Source organism: Salvelinus fontinalis, chromosome 5, assembly GCF_029448725.1.
Source record: "Salvelinus fontinalis isolate EN_2023a chromosome 5, ASM2944872v1, whole genome shotgun sequence".
In the NCBI taxonomy this organism is placed as follows: domain Eukaryota; kingdom Metazoa; phylum Chordata; class Actinopteri; order Salmoniformes; family Salmonidae; genus Salvelinus; species Salvelinus fontinalis.
Genome location: NC_074669.1, coordinates 3012137 through 3033725, shown reverse-complemented (window position 1 = coordinate 3033725; position 21589 = coordinate 3012137). Strand labels below are relative to the sequence as shown.

Genomic DNA, 21589 nt, shown 5'->3' with positions numbered 1-21589 from the left:
CATTTAGCCTGGCTAATCCCCTTAGTAATAATTGATGCATTTAGCCTGGCTAGTCTCCGTAGTAATAATTGATGCATTTAGCCTGGTTAGTCTCCATAGTAATAATTGATGCATTTAGCCTGGCTAGTCCCCGTAGTAATAATTGATGCATTTAGCCTGGCTAGTCTCCATAGTAATAATTGATGCATTTAGCCAGGCTAGTCTCCATAGTAATAATTGATGCATTTAGCCAGGCTAGTCTCTATAGTAATAATTGATGCATTTATCCTGGCTAGTCTCCATAGTAATAATTGATGCATTTAGCCAGGCTAGTCTCTATAGTAATAATTGATGCATTTATCCTGGCTAGTCTCCGTAGTAATAATTGATGCATTTAGCCTGGCTAGTCTCCGTAGTAATTATTTATGCATTTAGCCTGGCTAGTCTCTATAGTAATAATTGATGCATTTATCCTGGCTAGTCTCTATAATAATAATTGATGCATTTAGCCTGGCTAGTCCCCGTAGTAATAATTGATGCATTTAGCCTGGCTAGTCCAGGATAGTCCCCATAGTAATAATTGATGCATTTAGCCAGGCTAGTCTCTATAGTAATAATTGATGCATTTATCCTGGCTAGTCTCCATAGTAATAATTGATGCATTTAGCCAGGCTAGTCTCCGTAGTAATAATTGATGCATTTAGCCAGGCTAGTCCCCGTAGTAATAATTGATGCATTTAGCCTGGCTAGTCCCCGTCGTAATAATTGATGCATTTAGCCTGGCTAGTCCCCGTCGTAATAACTGATGCATTTAGCCAGGCTAATCCCCTTAGTAATAATTGATGCATTTAGCCTGGCTAGTCCTGGTTTCCATAGCAGCAATTAAACAGTTGAAGATAACGATTCTAAATGATTCCTTCTAGTTCTAGAATGTGAATGTGAATCAGTGTTCTGTATGGAAATGGAATAGAACTGAATCCCAAACCTGATTTAAATAGCAGCACATGCAGAAGGACATTGGATTAGTGGAGCGGCTAGTGGAGAAACACAGTATTACTGCTGATTTGAGCCAATAGCTTTTCAATAGGAAGTTATGAGATGATGGACAACGGATATGATTGTCCATCATTAGACCCACTATGTTCGCTTTCGTACGTATGTAACTTGTCCGGGGGAGATTTTTTTTAAATATTCATCTTATGAAGGACAGAAAACGGACAATGACGACTGCGTTTGTGTCCCAGAGACCGTATAGAAATGCTGTGGCCTAAGCCGTCAGTGCCCAGACTGGTGTAGTGACAGCAGCTGGCCACTAGATGTCACTGTTGCTGTGTGAGTTACTGTTAGTTTTGGTCATCCTCCAACTTGGACTTTGGAGCTAAGTAATCCTATAGGCAACACATTCAAATATTTGAGGAAGTAAACTGTCTGGCTGGAGAGACCAGGTGACTGTTGGTCTGGTACAGTTAGTAACCTCTATAGGTCAGACAGGGTTACTGTTGGTCTGGTACAGTTAGTAACCTCTATAGGTCAGACAGGGTTACTGTTGGTCTGGTACAGTTAGTAACCTCTATAGGTCAGACAGGGTTACTGTTGGTCTGGTACAGTTAGTAACCTCTATAGGTCAGACAGGGTTACTGTTGGTCTGGTACAGTTAGTAACCTCTATAGGTCAGACAGGGTTACTGTTGGTCTGGTACAGTTAGTAACCTCTATAGGTCAGACAGGGTTACTGTTGGTCTGGTACAGTTAGTAACCTCTATAGGACAGACAGGGTTACTGTTGGTCTGGTACAGTTAGTAACCTCTATAGGTCAGACAGGGTTACTGTTGGTCTGGTACAGTTAGTAACCTCTATAGGTCAGACAGGGTTACTGTTGGTCTGGTACAGTTAGTAACCTCTATAGGTCAGACAGACAGGGTTTACTGTTGGTCTGGTACAGTTAGTAACCTCTATAGGTCAGACAGGGTTACTGTTGGTCTGGTACAGTTAGTAACCTCTATAGGTCAGACAGGGTTACTGTTGGTCTGGTACAGTTAGTAACCTCTATAGGACAGACAGGGTTACTGTTGGTCTGGTACAGTTAGTAACCTCTATAGGTCAGACAGGGTTACTGTTGGACTGGTACAGTTAGTAACCTCTATAGGTCAGACAGGGTTACTGTTGGACTGGTACAGTTAGTAACCTCTATAGGTCAGACAGACAGGGTTACTGTTGGTCTGGTACAGTTAGTAACCTCTATAGGTCAGACAGGGTTACTGTTGGTCTGGTACAGTTAGTAACCTCTATAGGTCAGACAGGGTTACTGTTGGTCTGGTACAGTTAGTAACCTCTATAGGTCAGACAGGGTTACTGTTGGTCTGGTACAGTTAGTAACCTCTATAGGACAGACAGGGTTACTGTTGGTCTGGTACAGTTAGTAACCTCTATAGGACAGACAGGGTTACTGTTGGTCTGGTACAGTTAGTAACCTCTATAGGTCAGACAGACAGGGTTACTGTTGGTCTGGTACAGTTAGTAACCTCTATAGGACAGACAGGGTTACTGTTGGTCTGGTACAGTTAGTAACCTCTATAGGACAGACAGGGTTACTGTTGGTCTGGTACAGTTAGTAACCTCTATAGGACAGACAGGGTTACTGTTGGTCTGGTACAGTTAGTAACCTCTATAGGTCAGACAGGGTTACTGTTGGTCTGGTATAGTAATTAAAGAGAGGAGAGACTGTCCCTGTCCCTGTTCCTATACCTATAGAGACTGTCCCTGTCCCATCATGTGTAAACTCCACCTTTATACCTGTATAACATGTATCACAAGTAATAAACAATTTACCATCTACCACCTCTCCCCGTGTCTCTCTCTCTCTCTCAATTTACCATCTACCACCTCTCCCCGTGTCTCTCTCTCTCTCTCAATTTACCATCTACCACCTCTCCTCTAGTCTCTCTCTCTCTCTCAATTTACCATCTACCACCTCTCCTCTAGTCTCTCTCTCTCTCTCAATTTACCATCTACCACCTCTCCTCTAGTCTCTCTCTCTCAATTTACCATCTACCACCTCTCCTCTAGTCTCTCTCTCTCTCTCAATTTACCATCTACCACCTCTCCCCGTGTCTCTCTCTCTCTCTCAATTTACCATCTACCACCTCTCCCCGTGTCTCTCTCTCTCAATTTACCATCTACCACCTCTCCCCGTGTCTCTCTCTCTCTCAATTTACCATCTACCACCTCTCCTCTTGTCTCTCTCTCAATTTACCATCTACCACCTCTCCCCGTGTCTCTCTCTCTCTCAATTTACCATCTACCACCTCTCCCCGTGTCTCTCTCTCTCTCAATTTACCATCTACCACCTCTCCTCTTGTCTCTCTCTCAATTTACCATCTACCACCTCTCCCCGTGTCTCTCTCTCTCTCAATTTACCATCTACCACCTCTCCCCGTGTCTCTCTCTCTCTCAATTTACCATCTACCACCTCTCCCCGTGTCTCTCTCTCTCTCTCAATTTACCATCTACCACCTCTCCCCGTGTCTCTCTCTCTCTCTCAATTTACCATCTACCACCTCTCCCCGTGTCTCTCTCTCTCTCAATTTACCATCTACCACCTCTCCCCGTGTCTCTCTCTCTCTCTCAATTTACCATCTACCACCTCTCCCCGTGTCTCTCTCTCTCTCTCAATTTACCATCTACCACCTCTCCTCTTGTCTCTCTCTCTCTCTCAATTTACCATCTACCACCTCTCCTCTTGTCTCTCTCTCAATTTACCATCTACCACCTCTCCCCGTGTCTCTCTCTCTCTCTCAATTTACCATCTACCACCTCTCCCCGTGTCTCTCTCTCTCTCTCAATTTACCATCTACCACCTCTCCTCTTGTCTCTCTCTCTCTCTCAATTTACCATCTACCACCTCTCCCCGTGTCTCTCTCTCAATTTACCATCTACCACCTCTCCCCGTGTCTCTCTCTCAATTTACCATCTACCACCTCTCCCCGTGTCTCTCTCTCAATTTACCATCTACCACCTCTCCCCGTGTCTCTCTCTCAATTTACCATCTACCACCTCTCCCCGTGTCTCTCTCTCAATTTACCATCTACCACCTCTCCCCGTGTCTCTCTCTCAATTTACCATCTACCACCTCTCCCCGTGTCTCTCTCTCAATTTACCATCTACCACCTCTCCCCGTGTCTCTCTCTCAATTTACCATCTACCACCTCTCCCCGTGTCTCTCTCTCAATTTACCATCTACCACCTCTCCCCGTGTCTCTCTCTCAATTTACCATCTACCACCTCTCCCCGTGTCTCTCTCTCAATTTACCATCTACCACCTCTCCCCGTGTCTCTCTCTCAATTTACCATCTACCACCTCTCCCCGTGTCTCTCTCTCAATTTACCATCTACCACCTCTCCCCGTCTCTCTCTCAATTTACCATCTACCACCTCTCCCCGTGTCTCTCTCAATTTACCATCTACCACCTCTCCCCGTGTCTCTCTCTCAATTTACCATCTACCACCTCTCCCCGTCTCTCTCTCTCAATTTACCATCTACCACCTCTCCCCGTGTCTCTCTCTCAATTTACCATCTACCACCTCTCCCCGTGTCTCTCTCTCAATTTACCATCTACCACCTCTCCCCGTGTCTCTCTCTCAATTTACCATCTACCACCTCTCCCCGTGTCTCTCTCTCAATTTACCATCTACCACCTCTCCCCGTGTCTCTCTCTCAATTTACCATCTACCACCTCTCCCCGTCTCTCTCTCTCAATTTACCATCTACCACCTCTCCCCGTGTCTCTCTCTCTCTCAATTTACCATCTACCACCTCTCCCCGTCTCTCTCTCTCAATTTACCATCTACCACCTCTCCCCGTCTCTCTCTCTCAATTTACCATCTACCACCTCTCCCCGTGTCTCTCTCTCAATTTACCATCTACCACCTCTCCCCGTGTCTCTCTCTCTCTCAATTTACCATCTACCACCTCTCCCCGTGTCTCTCTCTCTCTCAATTTACCATCTACCACCTCTCCCCGTGTCTCTCTCTCTCTCAATTTACCATCTACCACCTCTCCCCGTGTCTCTCTCTCAATTTACCATCTACCACCTCTCCCCGTGTCTCTCTCTCTCTCAATTTACCATCTACCACCTCTCCCCGTGTCTCTCTCTCAATTTACCATCTACCACCTCTCCCCGTGTCTCTCTCTCAATTTACCATCTACCACCTCTCCCCGTGTCTCTCTCTCAATTTACCATCTACCACCTCTCCCCGTGTCTCTCTCTCTCTCAATTTACCATCTACCACCTCTCCCCGTGTCTCTCTCTCGCTCTTTTTCAGTCTCTCTCTCTCTTTTTCAGTCTCTCTCTCTCCTCTATTCCTTCTTTCTCTCTCTTGTTCCTTCTTTCTCTCTCTTATTCCTTCTTTCTCTCTCTCTTATTCCTTCTTTCTCTCCTCTATTCCTTCTTTCTCTCTCTTATTCCTTCTTTCTCTCTCTTATTCCTTCTTTCTCTCTCTTATTCCTTCTTTCTCTCTCTTATTCCTTCTTTCTCTCTCTCATTCCTTCTTTCTCTCTCTTATTCCTTCTTTCTCTCTCTCATTCCTTCTTTCTCTCTCTTATTCCTTCTTTCTCTCTCTCATTCCTTCTTTCTCTCTCTTATTCCTTCTTTCTCTCTCTCTTATTCCTTCTTTCTCTCTCTCTTATTCCTTCTTTCTCTCTCTTATTCCTTCTTTCTCTCTCTCTTATTCCTTCTTTCTCTCTCTCTTATTCCTTCTTTCTCTCTCTCTTATTCCTTCTTTCTCTCTCTCTTATTCCTTCTTTCTCTCTCTCTTATTCCTTCTTTCTCTCTCTCTTATTACTTCTTTCTCTCTCTCTTATTCCTTCTTTCTCTCTCTTATTCCTTCTTTCTCTCTCTTATTCCTTCTTTCTCTCTCTTATTCCTTCTTTCTCTCTCTTTTTCCTTCTTTCTCTCTCTTATTCCTTCTTTCTCTCTCTTATTCCTTCTTTCTCTCTCTTATTCCTTCTTTCTCTCTCTTATTCCTTCTTTCTCTCTCTCTTATTCCTTCTTTCTCTCTCTCTTATTCCTTCTTTCTCTCTCTCTTATTCCTTCTTTCTCTCTCTCTTATTCCTTCTTTCTCTCTCTCTTATTCCTTCTTTCTCTCTCTCTTATTCCTTCTTTCATTCTCACCTTAGCCAGGTGTTTGTTACAGTTCTCTGGTTACAGATGGAGTGTGACAAATCACCTTTAATCAACAATGCCCATCCACAAACATAAGTACACACACAGAACAGGTTATACCAGGACAGTAGACTGAAGAGAATAGCTGACCACACCTGTAACTACCTGTATTTACTGTTTAGTTGTAATACCACACCTGTAACTACCTGTATTTACTGTTTAGTTGTAATACCACACCTGGAACTACCTGTATTTACTGTTTCGTTGTAATACCACACCTGTAACTACCTGTATTTACTGTTTAGTTGTAATACCACACCTGTAACTACCTATATTTACTGTTTAGTTGTAATACCACTCCTGTAACTACCTGTATTTACTGTTTAGTTGTAATACCACTCCTGTAACTACCTGTATTTACTGTTTAGTTGTAATACCACTCCTGTAACTATCTGTATTTACTGTTTAGTTGTAATACCACACCTGGAACTACCTGTATTTACTGTTTAGTTGTAATACCACACCTGTAACTACCTGTATTTACTGTTTAGTTGTAATACCACACCTGGAACTACCTGTATTTACTGTTTAGTTGTAATACCACACCTGTATTTACTGTTTAGTTGTAATACCACACCTGTAACTACCTGTATTTACTGTTTAGTTGTAATACCCCACCTGTATTTACTGTTTAGTTGTAATACCCCACCTGTATTTACTGTTTAGTTGTAATACCACACCTGGAACTACCTGTATTTACTGTTTAGTTGTAATACCACACCTGTAACTACCTGTATTTACTGTTTAGTTATAATACCACACCTGTAACTACCTGTATTTACTGTTTAGTTGTAATACCACACCTGGAACTACCTGTATTTACTGTTTAGTTGTAATACCACACCTGGAACTACCTGTATTTACTGTTTAGTTGTAATACCACACCTGGAACTACCTGTATTTACTGTTTAGTTGTAATACCACACCTGTAACTACCTGTATTTACTGTTTAGTTGTAATACCACACCTGTAGCTACCTGTATTTACTGTTTGGTTGTAATGCCACACCTGTAGCTACCTGTATTTACTGTTTAGTTGTAATACCACACCTGGAACTACCTGTATTTACTGTTTAGTTGTAATACCACACCTGGAACTACCTGTATTTACTGTTTAGTTGTAATACCACACCTGGAACTACCTGTATTTACTGTTTAGTTGTAATACCACACCTGGAACTACCTGTATTTACTGTTTAGTTGTAATACCACACCTGGAACTACCTGTATTTACTGTTTAGTTGTAATACCACACCTGGAACTACCTGTATTTACTGTTTAGTTGTAATACCACACCTGGAACTACCTGTATTTACTGTTTAGTTGTAATAACACACCTGTAACTACCTGTATTTACTGTTTCGTTGTAATAACACACCTGTAACTACCTGTATTTACTGTTTCGTTGTAATAACACACCTGTAACTACCTGTATTTACTGTTTCGTTGTAATAACACACCTGTAACTACCTGTATTTACTGTTTAGTTGTAATACCACACCTGTAACTACCTGTATTTACTGTTTAGTTGTAATACCACACCTGTAACTACCTGTATTTACTGTTTAGTTGTAATACCACTCCTGTATTTACTGTTTAGTTGTAATACCACACCTGGAACTACCTGTATTTACTGTTTAGTTGTAATACCACACCTGGAACTACCTGTATTTACTGTTTAGTTGTAATACCACACCTGTAACTACCTGTATTTACTGTTTAGTTGTAATACCATACCTGTAACTACCTGTATTTACTGTTTAGTTGTAATACCACACCTGTAACTACCTGTATTTACTGTTTAGTTGTAATACCACACCTGTATTTACTGTTTAGTTGTAATACCACACCTGTATTTACTGTTTAGTTGTAATACCATACCTGTAACTACCTGTATTTACTGTTTAGTTGTAATACCACACCTGGAACTACCTGTATTTACTGTTTAGTTGTAATACCACACCTGGAACTACCTGTATTTACTGTTTAGTTGTAATACCACACCTGGAACTACCTGTATTTACTGTTTAGTTGTAATACCACACCTGGAACTACCTGTATTTACTGTTTAGTTGTAATACCACACCTGTAACTACCTGTATTTACTGTTTAGTTGTAATACCACACCTGGAACTACCTGTATTTACTGTTTAGTTGTAATACCACACCTGGAACTACCTGTATTTAATGTAAACAACAACATTTAATGTCATTTAATGTAAATAAATACAGGTAGTTACAGGTACATAAAGTAAGTACATAAATGTTGAGTTTGTAGGAAGTGGGTATTCATTTAGTTTAGGCATAGTGGTCCAACCTAATGGAGGGTTAGGTTTAGGAAACGAGGGTTAGGTTTAGGAAACGAGGGTTAGGTTTAGGAAACGAGGGTCAGGTTTAGGAAACGAGGGTCAGGTTTAGGAAACGAGGGTCAGGTTTAGGAAACGAGGGTCAGGTTTAGGGAACGGAGGGTCAGGTTTAGGGAACGGAGGGTCAGGTTTAGGGAACGGAGGGTCAGGTTTAGGGAACGGAGGGTCAGGTTTAGGGAACGGAGAGTCAGGTTTAGGGAACGGAGAGTCAGGTTTAGGGAACGGAGAGTCAGGTTTAGGGAACGGAGAGTCAGGTTTAGGGAACGGAGAGTCAGGTTTAGGGAACGGAGGGTCAGGTTTAGCGAACGGAGGGTCAGGTTTAGCGAACGGAGGGTCAGGTTTAGCGAACGGAGGGTCAGGTTTAGGGAACGGAGGGTCAGGTTTAGGGAACGGAGGGTCAGGTTTAGGGAACGGAGGGTCAGGTTTAGCGAACGGAGGGTCAGGTTTAGCGAACGGAGGGTCAGGTTTAGGAACGGAGGGTCAGGTTTAGGGAGCGGAGGGTCAGGTTTAGGAACGGAGGGTTAGGTTTAGGAACGGAGGGTTAGGCTTGGGAACGGAGGGTTAGGCTTGGGAACGGAGGGTTAGGTTTGGGAACGGAGGGTTAGGCTTGGGAACGGAGGGTTAGGCTTGGGAACGGAGGGTCAGGTTTAGGGAACGGAGGGTCAGGTTTAGGGAACGGAGGGTCAGGTTTAGGGAACGGAGGGTCAGGTTTAGGGAACGGAGGGTCAGGTTTAGGGAACGGAGGGTCAGGTTTAGGGAACGGAGGGTCAGGTTTAGGAACGGAGGGTCAGGTTTGGGAACGGAGGGTCAGGTTTGGGAACGGAGGGTCAGGTTTGGGAACGGAGGGTCAGGTTTGGGAACGGAGGGTCAGGTTTGGGAACGGAGGGTCAGGTTTGGGAACGGAGGGTCAAGTTTGGGAACGGAGGATTAGGGCAAGATCCAGGTTAGTTATATTTTAAGTCAGGTTAAAGTCTTAGAACAAGGCATTTTCTGCTGGTTAAATATACACTTCCTTAATATGTAACTCTGCTGCTACTGACTGGGTTTGAAACCAAGGACCATCTGCGCCCTACGAGACTGTGTTAGTCCACTGAGCTGAAGGCCTTCAGGGTGAGGCTGATCATTATGTGAATGTTGTTTACTGAGTCCTCTCTTGTACGTACTACACACACACACACACACACACACACACACACACACACACACACACACACACACACACACACACACACCAAATAGAACACAGAGTAGCATGGAAGAACCTGATAGTCGATGAGTGAATCTAAACTGTGTGTGTGTGTGTGTGTGTGTGTGTGTGTGTGTGTGTTGAAAGGCGTGTTGAAACTTGCACAGTCACTGAAACAAACACGCCAGACTTCTTAAGAAACACATGCTGACGCACTCGGCCACTGTGGCACCGTCCACCTCCTCTGCAAACACCCTGACTCCACCAGAGCCAACGCCCTCCACACACACACACACAGACACACACACACCACACCACACCACACCACACTCACACACACACACACACCACACACACAGAGAGAGAGAACCTGACAATAACAGTGGGTGTTACCTGTATGTTGTTCCTTATAGTTGACCTGTATCTAGAGGTGAGATTGGGGGGGGGGGGGGGGGGGTTTCCAGTCTGATCTCAGTGGGTGTTACCTGTATCTAGAGGTGAGACTGGGGGGGGGGGGGGGGGGTGGTGTCCAGTCTGATCTCAGTGGGTGTTACCTGTATCTAGAGATGAGACTGGGGGGGGGGGTGTCCAGTCTGCTCTCAGTGGGTGTTACCTGTATCTAGAGGTGAGACTGGGGGGGGGGGGGGTGTCCAGTCTGATCTCAGTGGGTGTTACCTGTATCTAGAGGTGAGACTGGGGGGGGGGGGGGGGTCCAGTCTGATCTCAGTGGGTGTTACCTGTATCTAGAGATGAGACTGGGGGGGGGGGGGTTTCCAGTCTGATCTCAGTGGGTGTTACCTGTATCTAGAGGTGAGACTAGGGGGGGGTGTCCAGTCTTATCTCAGTGGGTGTTACCTGTATCTAGAGGTGAGACTGGGGGGGGGGGGGGGTGTCCAGTCTGATCTCAGTGGGTGTTACCTGTATCTAGAGGTGAGACTGGGGGGGGGGGGGGGTTTCCAGTCTGATCTCAGTGGGTGTTACCTGTATCTAGAGGTGGGGGGGGGGGGGGGGGGGGTCCAGTCTGATCTCAGTGGGTGTTACATGTATCTAGAGGAGAGACTGGGGGGGGGGGGGTCCAGTCTGATCTCAGTGGGTGTTACCTGTATCTAGAGGTGAGACTAGGGGGGGGTGTCCAGTCTGATCTCAGTGGGTGTTACCTGTATCTAGAGGTGAGACTGGGGGGGGGGGGGGGGGGGGGGGGGGGTTCCAGTCTGATCTCAATGGGTGTTACCTGTATCTAGAGGTGAGACTGTGGGGGGGGGGGGGGGGGGTCCAGTCTGATCTCAGTGGGTGTTACCTGTATCTAGAGGTGGGGGGGGGGGGGGGGGGGTCCAGTCTGATCTCAGTGGGTGTTACCTGTATCTAGAGGTGAGACTGGGGGGGGTGTCCAGTCTGATCTCAGTGGGTGTTACCTGTATCTAGAGGTGAGACTGGGGGGGGGGGGGGGGTCCAGTCTGATCTCAGTGGGTGTTACCTGTATCTAGAGGTGAGACTGGGGGGGGGGGGGGGGGGGGTTCCAGTCTGATCTCAGTGGGTGTTACCTGTATCTAGAGATGAGACTGGGGGGGGGGGGGTGTCCAGTCTGATCTCAGTGGGTGTTACCTGTATCTAGAGGTGAGACTGGGGGGGGGTTCCAGTCTGATCTCAGTGGGTGTTACCTGTATCTAGAGGTGAGACTGGGGGGGGGGGGGGGTCCAGTCTGATCTCAGTGGGTGTTACCTGTATCTAGAGGTGAGACTGGGGGGGGGTTCCAGTCTGATCTCAGTGGGTGTTACCTGTATCTAGAGGTGAGATTGGGGGGGGGGGGGGGTTTCCAGTCTGATCTCAGTGGGTGTTACCTGTATCTAGAGGTGAGACTAGGGGGGGGTGTCCAGTCTGATCTCAGTGGGTGTTACCTGTATCTAGAGGTGAGACTGGGGGGGGGGGGGGGGGGTTCCAGTCTGATCTCAGTGGGTGTTACCTGTATCTAGAGGTGAGACTGGGGGGGGGTTCCAGTCTGATCTCAGTGGGTGTTACCTGTATCTAGAGGTGAGACGGGGGGGGGTGTCCAGTCTGATCTCAGTGGGTGTTACCTGTATCTAGAGGTGAGACTGGGGGGGGGGGGGGTGTCCAGTCTGATCTCAGTGGGTGTTACCTGTATCTAGAGGTGAGACTGGGGGGGGGGGGTCCAGTCTGATCTCAGTGGGTGTTACATGTATCTAGAGGTGAGACTGGGGGGGTCCAGTCTGATCTCAGTGGGTGTTACCTGTATCTAGAGGTGAGACTGGGGGGGGGGAGGGGGGGGGTGTCCAGTCTGATCTCAGTGGGTGTTACCTGTATCTAGAGGTGAGACTGGGGGGGGGGGGGGGGGGTCCAGTCTGATCTCAGTGGGTGTTACATGTATCTAGAGGTGAGACTGGGTGGGGTCCAGTCTGATCTCAGTGGGTGTTACCTGTATCTAGAGGTGAGACTGGGGGGGGGGGGGGTTTCCAGTCTGATCTCAGTGGGTGTTACCTGTATCTAGAGGTGAGACTGGGTGGGGTCCAGTCTGATCTCAGTGGGTGTTACCTGTATCTAGAGGTGAGACTGGGACGGGGGAGGGGTCCAGTCTGATCTCAGTGGGTGTTACCTGTATCTAGAGGTGGGGGGGGGGGGGGTCCAGTCTGATCTCAGTGGGTGTTACCTGTATCTAGAGGTGAGACTGGGGGGGGTGTCCAGTCTGATCTCAGTGGGTGTTACCTGTATCTAGAGGTGAGACTGGGGGGGGGGGGGGGGGTCCAGTCTGATCTCAGTGGGTGTTACCTGTATCTAGAGGTGAGACTGGGGGGGGGGGGGGTTCCAGTCTGATCTCAGTGGGTGTTACCTGTATCTAGAGATGAGACTGGGGGGGGGGGGGTGTCCAGTCTGATCTCAGTGGGTGTTACCTGTATCTAGAGGTGAGACTGGGGGGGGGTTCCAGTCTGATCTCAGTGGGTGTTACCTGTATCTAGAGGTGAGACTGGGGGGGGGGGGGGTCCAGTCTGATCTCAGTGGGTGTTACCTGTATCTAGAGGTGAGACTGGGGGGGGGTTCCAGTCTGATCTCAGTGGGTGTTACCTGTATCTAGAGGTGAGATTGGGGGGGGGGGGGGTTTCCAGTCTGATCTCAGTGGGTGTTACCTGTATCTAGAGGTGAGACTAGGGGGGGGTGTCCAGTCTGATCTCAGTGGGTGTTACCTGTATCTAGAGGTGAGACTGGGGGGGGGGGGGGGGGTTCCAGTCTGATCTCAGTGGGTGTTACCTGTATCTAGAGGTGAGACTGGGGGGGGGTTCCAGTCTGATCTCAGTGGGTGTTACCTGTATCTAGAGGTGAGACTGGGGGGGGTGTCCAGTCTGATCTCAGTGGGTGTTACCTGTATCTAGAGGTGAGACTGGGGGGGGGGGGGGTGTCCAGTCTGATCTCAGTGGGTGTTACCTGTATCTAGAGGTGAGACTGGGGGGGGGGGTCCAGTCTGATCTCAGTGGGTGTTACATGTATCTAGAGGTGAGACTGGGGGGGTCCAGTCTGATCTCAGTGGGTGTTACCTGTATCTAGAGGTGAGACTGGGGGGGGGGAGGGGGGGGGTGTCCAGTCTGATCTCAGTGGGTGTTACCTGTATCTAGAGGTGAGACTGGGGGGGGGGGGGGGGGGGTCCAGTCTGATCTCAGTGGGTGTTACATGTATCTAGAGGTGAGACTGGGTGGGGTCCAGTCTGATCTCAGTGGGTGTTACCTGTATCTAGAGGTGAGACTGGGGGGGGGGGGGGGTTTCCAGTCTGATCTCAGTGGGTGTTACCTGTATCTAGAGGTGAGACTGGGTGGGGTCCAGTCTGATCTCAGTGGGTGTTACCTGTATCTAGAGGTGAGACTGGGACGGGGGAGGGGTCCAGTCTGATCTCAGTGGGTGTTACCTGTATCTAGAGGTGAGACTGGGACGGGGGAGGGGTCCAGTCTGATCTCAGTGGGTATTACCTGTGTATTGCTCCTTATAGTTGACCTGTATCTAGATGTGGTGGCCAGGGGCCAGATAATGGGGTCTAGAGTAGCATAGATGGACACTAATGAATTAACTGATCTCTCTCTACTCCCTCCCTTACTGTCTCTCTCTCCCTCCCATTTCTCCCCGCTCCCCCCCCCCCCCCCCCCCCCCTCTCTCCATCTCAGACAGGGGTGACTGCTCCTTAGACGGTAGGGGCGTGTCTGTGGGCGGGGTTGCAGACGGATCGCTGGGCGTGGTTCCGGAGGAGAGGAAGAAACGTGGCCGAGCAGAACTGAGAGAGCTGTGGAGGAATGCGGTCCTACAACAGATACTACTACTGAGAATGGAGAGAGAGAACCACAAGATACAGGGTAACACACAGATACTACTACTGAGAATGGAGAGAGAGGACAAGATACAGGGTAACACACAGATACTACTACTGAGAATGGAGAGAGGACAAGATACAGGGTAACACACAGATACTACTACTGAGAATGGAGAGAGAGAACCACAAGATACAGGGTAACACACAGATACTACTACTGAGAATGGAGAGAGAGGACAAGATACAGGGTAACAGATACTACTACTGAGAATGGAGAGAGAGGACAAGATACAGGGTAACACACAGATACTACTACTGAGAATGGAGAGAGAGGACAAGATACAGGGTAACAGATACTACTACTGAGAATGGAGAGAGAGGACAAGATACAGGGTAACACACAGATACTACTACTGAGAATGGAGAGAGAGGACAAGATACAGGGTAACACACAGATACTACTACTGAGAATGGAGAGAGAGAACCACAAGATACAGGGTAACACACAGATACTACTACTGAGAATGGAGAGAGAGGACAAGATACAGGGTAACAGATACTACTACTGAGAATGGAGAGAGAGGACAAGATACAGGGTAACAGATACTACTACTGAGAATGGAGAGAGAGGACAAGATACAGGGTAACACACAGATACTACTACTGAGAATGGAGAGAGAGGACAAGATACAGGGTAACACACAGATACTACTACTGAGAATGGAGAGAGAGGACAAGATACAGGGTAACACACAGATACTACTACTGAGAATGGAGAGAGAGGACAAGATACAGGGTAACAGATACTACTACTGAGAATGGAGAGAGAGGACAAGATACAGGGTAACACACATATACTACTACTGAGAATGGAGAGAGAGGACAAGATACAGGGTAACACACAGATACTACTACTGAGAATGGAGAGAGGACAAGATACAGGGTAACACACAGATACTACTACTGAGAATGGAGAGAGAGAACCACAAGATACAGGGTAACACACAGATACTACTACTGAGAATGGAGAGAGAGGACAAGATACAGGGTAACACACAGATACTACTACTGAGAATGGAGAGAGAGGACAAGATACAGGGTAACACACAGATACTACTACTGAGAATGGAGAGAGAGGACAAGATACAGGGTAACACACAGATACTACTACTGAGAATGGAGAGAGAGGACAAGATACAGGGTAACACACAGATACTACTACTGAGAATGGAGAGAGGACAAGATACAGGGTAACACACAGATACTACTACTGAGAATGGAGAGAGAGGACAAGATACAGGGTAACACACAGATACTACTACTGAGAATGGAGAGAGAGGACAAGATACAGGGTAACAGATACTACTACTGAGAATGGAGAGAGAGGACAAGATACAGGGTAACACACAGATACTACTACTGAGAATGGAGAGAGAGGACAAGATACAGGGTAAACCAGATACTACTACTGAGAATGGAGAGAGGACAAGATACAGGGTAACACACAGATACTACTACTGAGAATGGAGAGAGAGACCACAAGATACAGGGTAACACACAGATACTACTACTGAGAATGGAGAGAGGACAAGATACAGGGTAACACACAGATACTACTACTGAGAATGGAGAGAGAGGACAAGATACAGGGTAACACACAGATACTACTACTGAGAATGGAGAGAGAGGACAAGATACAGGGTAACACACAGATACTACTACTGAGAATGGAGAGAGAGGACAAGATACAGGGTAACACACAGATACTACTACTGAGAATGGAGAGAGGACAAGATACAGGGTAACACACAGATACTACTACTGAGAATGGAGAGAGGACAAGATACAGGGTAACACACAGATACTACTACTGAGAATGGAGAGAGAGGACAAGATACAGGGTAACACACAGATACTACTACTGAGAATGGAGAGAGAGACAAGATACAGGGTAACACACAGATACTACTACTGAGAATGGAGAGAGAGACAAGATACAGGGTAACACACAGATACTACTACTGAGAATGGAGAGAGAGACAAGATACAGGGTAACACACAGATACTACTACTGAGAATGGAGAGAGAGACAAGATACAGGGTAACACACAGATACTACTACTGAGAATGGAGAGAGAGGACAAGATACAGGGTAACACACAGATACTACTACTGAGAATGGAGAGAGAGAACAAGATACAGGGTAACAGATACTACTACTGAGAATAGAGAGAGAGAGGACAAGATACAGGGTAACACACAGATACTACTACTGAGAATGGAGAGAGAGGACAAGATACAGGGTAACACACAGATACTACTACTGAGAATGGAGAGAGAGAGGACAACAAGATACAGGGTAATACACAGATACTACTACTGAGAATGGAGAGAGAGAACAAGATACAGGGTAACACACAGATACTACTACTGAGAATGGAGAGAGAGGACAAGATACAGGGTAACACACAGATACTACTACTGAGAATGGAGAGAGAGGACAAGATACAGGGTAACACACAGATACTACTACTGAGAATGGAGAGAGAGGACAAGATACAGGGTAACACACAGATACTACTACTGAGAATGGAGAGAGAGAACCACAAGATACAGGGTAACACACAGATACTACTACTGAGAATGGAGAGAGGACAAGATACAGGGTAACACACAGATACTACTACTGAGAATGGAGAGAGAGAACAAGATACAGGGTAACACACAGATACTACTACTGAGAATGGAGAGAGAGGACAAGATACAGGGTAACACACAGATACTACTACTGAGAATGGAGAGAGAGGACAAGATACAGGGTAACACACAGATACTACTACTGAGAATGGAGAGAGAGGACAAGATACAGGGTAACACACAGATACTACTACTGAGAATGGAGAGAGAGGACAAGATACAGGGTAACACACAGATACTACTACTGAGAATGGAGAGAGAGGACAAGATACAGGGTAACAGATACTACTACTGAGAATGGAGAGAGAGACCACAAGATACAGGGTAACACACAGATACTACTACTGAGAATGGAGAGAGAGGACAAGATACAGGGTAACACACAGATACTACTACTGAGAATGGAGAGAGAGGACAAGATACAGGGTAACACACAGATACTACTACTGAGAATGGAGAGAGGACAAGATACAGGGTAACACAGATACTACTACTGAGAATGGAGAGAGAGACCACAAGATACAGGGTAACACACAGATACTACTACTGAGAATGGAGAGAGAGGACAAGATACAGGGTAACACACAGATACTACTACTGAGAATGGAGAGAGAGGACAAGATACAGGGTAACACACAGATACTACTACTGAGAATGGAGAGAGAGGACAAGATACAGGGTAACACACAGATACTACTACTGAGAATGGAGAGAGAACAAGATACAGGGTAACACACAGATACTACTACTGAGAATGGAGAGAGGACAAGATACAGGGTAACACACAGATACTACTACTGAGAATGGAGAGAGAGGACAAGATACAGGGTAACACACAGATACTACTACTGAGAATGGAGAGAGGACAAGATACAGGGTAACACACAGATACTACTACTGAGAATGGAGAGAGAGGACAAGATACAGGGTAACACACAGATACTACTACTGAGAATGGAGAGAGAGGACAAGATACAGGGTAACACACAGATACTACTACTGAGAATGGAGAGAGAGCACAAGATACAGGGTAACACACAGATACTACTACTGAGAATGGAGAGAGAGACACGATACAGGGTAACACACAGATACTACTACTGAGAATGGAGAGAGAGGACAAGATACAGGGTAACACACAGATACTACTACTGAGAATGGAGAGAGAGGACAAGATACAGGGTAACACACAGATACTACTACTGAGAATGGAGAGAGAGGACAAGATACAGGGTAACACACAGATACTACTACTGAGAATAGAGAGAGAGGACAAGATACAGGGTAACACACAGATACTACTACTGAGAATGGAGAGAGAGGACAAGATACAGGGGAACACACAGATACTACTACTGAGAATGGAGAGAGGACAAGATACAGTGTAACAGATACTACTACTGAGAATGGAGAGAGAGAACCACAAGATACAGGGTAACAGATACTACTACTGAGAATGGAGAGAGGACAAGATACAGGGTAACACACAGATACTACTACTGAGAATGGAGAGAGGACAAGATACAGGGTAACACACAGATACTACTACTGAGAATGGAGAGAGAGAACAAGATACAGGGTAACACACAGATACTACTACTGAGAATGGAGAGAGAGGACAAGATACAGGGTAACACACAGATACTACTACTGAGAATGGAGAGAGAGGACAAGATACAGGGTAACACACAGATACTACTACTGAGAATGGAGAGAGAGGACAAGATACAGGGTAACACACAGATACTACTACTGAGAATGGAGAGAGAACAAGATACAGGGTAACACACAGATACTACTACTGAGAATGGAGAGAGGACAAGATACAGGGTAACACACAGATACTACTACTGAGAATGGAGAGAGAGGACAAGATACAGGGTAACACACAGATACTACTACTGAGAATGGAGAGAGAACAAGATACAGGGTAACACACAGATACTACTACTGAGAATGGAGAGAGAGGACAAGATACAGGGTAACACACAGATACTACTACTGAGAATGGAGAGAGAGGACAAGATACAGGGTAACACACAGATACTACTACTGAGAATGGAGAGAGAGGACAAGATACAGGGTAACACACAGATACTACTACTGAGAATGGAGAGAGAACAAGATACAGGGTAACACACAGATACTACTACTGAGAATGGAGAGAGAGAACCACAAGATACAGGGTAACACACAGATACTACTACTGAGAATGGAGAGAGGACAAGATACAGGGTAACAGATACTACTACTGAGAATGGAGAGAGAACCACAAGATACAGGGTAACAGATACTACTACTGAGAATGGAGAGAGAGCACAAGATACAGGGTAACACACAGATACTACTACTGAGAATGGAGAGAGAGGACAAGATACAGGGTAACACACAGATACTACTACTGAGAATGGAGAGAGAGGACAAGATACAGGGTAACACACAGATACTACTACTGAGAATGGAGAGAGAGACAAGATACAGGGTAACACACAGATACTACTACTGAGAATGGAGAGAGAGGACAAGATACAGGGTAACACACAGATACTACTACTGAGAATGGAGAGAGAGGACAAGATACAGGGTAACACACAGATACTACTACTGAGAATGGAGAGAGAGGACAAGATACAGGGTAACACACAGATACTACTACTGAGAATGGAGAGAGAGCACAAGATACAGGGTAACACACAGATACTACTACTGAGAATGGAGAGAGAACAAGATACAGGGTAACACACAGATACTACTACTGAGAATGGAGAGAGAGGACAAGATACAGGGTAACAGATACTACTACTGAGAATGGAGAGAGAGGACAAGATACAGGGTAACACACAGATACTACTACTGAGAATGGAGAGAGGACAAGATACAGGGTAACACACAGATACTACTACTGAGAATGGAGAGAGAGGACAAGATACAGGGTAACACACAGATACTACTACTGAGAATGGAGAGAGAGACAAGATACAGGGTAACACACAGATACTACTACTGAGAATGGAGAGAGGACAAGATACAGGGTAACACACAGATACTACTACTGAGAATGGAGAGAGAGGACAAGATACAGGGTAACACACAGATACTACTACTGAGAATGGAGAGAGAGGACAAGATACAGGGTAACACACAGATACTACTACTGAGAATGGAGAGAGAGGACAAGATACAGGGTAACACACAGATACTACTACTGAGAATGGAGAGAGGACAAGATACAGGGTAACACACAGATACTACTACTGAGAATGGAGAGAGAGGACAAGATACAGGGTAACACACAGATACTACTACTGAGAATGGAGAGAGAGGACAAGATACAGGGTAACACACAGATACTACTACTGAGAATGGAGAGAGGACAAGATACAGGGTAACACACAGATACTACTACTGAGAATGGAGAGAGAGGACAAGATACAGGGTAACACACAGATACTACTACTGAGAATGGAGAGAGAGGACAAGATACAGGGTAACACACAGATACTACTACTGAGAATGGAGAGAGGACAAGATACAGGGTAACACACAGATACTACTACTGAGAATGGAGAGAGAGGACAAGATACAGGGTAACACACAGATACTACTACTGAGAATGGAGAGAGAGGACAAGATACAGGGTAACACACAGATACTACTACTGAGAATGGAGAGAGAGGACAAGATACAGGGTAACACACAGATACTACTACTGAGAATGGAGAGAGGACAAGATACAGGGTAACACACAGATACTACTACTGAGAATGGAGAGAGAGGACAAGATACAGGGTAACACACAGATACTACTACTGAGAATGGAGAGAGAGACAAGATACAGGGTAACACACAGATACTACTACTGAGAATGGAGAGAGAGGACAAGATACAGGGTAACACACAGATACTACTACTGAGAATGGAGAGAGAGGACAAGATACAGGGTAACACACAGATACTACTACTGAGAATGGAGAGAGAGGACAAGATACAGGGTAACACACAGATACTACTACTGAGAATGGAGAGAGAGGACAAGATACAGGGTAACACACAGATACTACTACTGAGAATGGAGAGAGAGACAAGATACAGGGTAACACACAGATACTACTACTGAGAATGGAGAGAGAGGACAAGATACAGGGTAACACACAGATACTACTACTGAGAATGGAGAGAGAGGACAAGATACAGGGTAACACACAGATACTACTACTGAGAATGGGAGAGAGGACAAGATACAGGGTAACACACAGATACTACTACTGAGAATGGAGAGAGAGGACAAGATACAGGGTAACACACAGATACTACTACTGAGAATGGAGAGAGAGGACAAGATACAGGGTAACACACAGATACTACTACTGAGAATGGAGAGAGAGGACAAGATACAGGGTAACACACAGATACTACTACTGAGAATGGAGAGAGAGGACAAGATACAGGGTAACACACAGATACTACTACTGAGAATGGAGAGAGAGGACAAGATACAGGGTAACACACAGATACTACTACTGAGAATGGAGAGAGAGGACAAGATACAGGGTAACACACAGATACTACTACTGAGAATGGAGAGAGAGGACAAGATACAGGGTAACACACAGATACTACTACTGAGAATGGAGAGAGAGGACAAGATACAGGGTAACACACAGATACTACTACTGAGAATGGAGAGAGAGGACAAGATACAGGGTAACACACAGATACTACTACTGAGAATGGAGAGAGAGGACAAGATACAGGGTAACACACAGATACTACTACTGAGAATGGAGAGAGAGGACAAGATACAGGGTAACACACAGATACTACTACTGAGAATGGAGA

The 21589-nt window shown here is 45.9% G+C and overlaps 1 protein-coding gene across 3 annotated transcripts in view; it reads left to right on the top strand.

The window, feature by feature from the left end:
* The window catches only part of tbc1d1 (TBC1 (tre-2/USP6, BUB2, cdc16) domain family, member 1), a 132895-nt gene that overhangs the window by 56967 nt on the left and 54339 nt on the right, over nt 1-21589 (top strand). For all 3 annotated transcript variants that reach the window (XM_055922051.1, XM_055922050.1, XM_055922052.1), the window contains one exon: nt 13911-14096. In XM_055922051.1, the coding sequence (XP_055778026.1) occupies nt 13911-14096 (186 nt within the window). The remainder of the gene's footprint in view (nt 1-13910; nt 14097-21589) is intronic.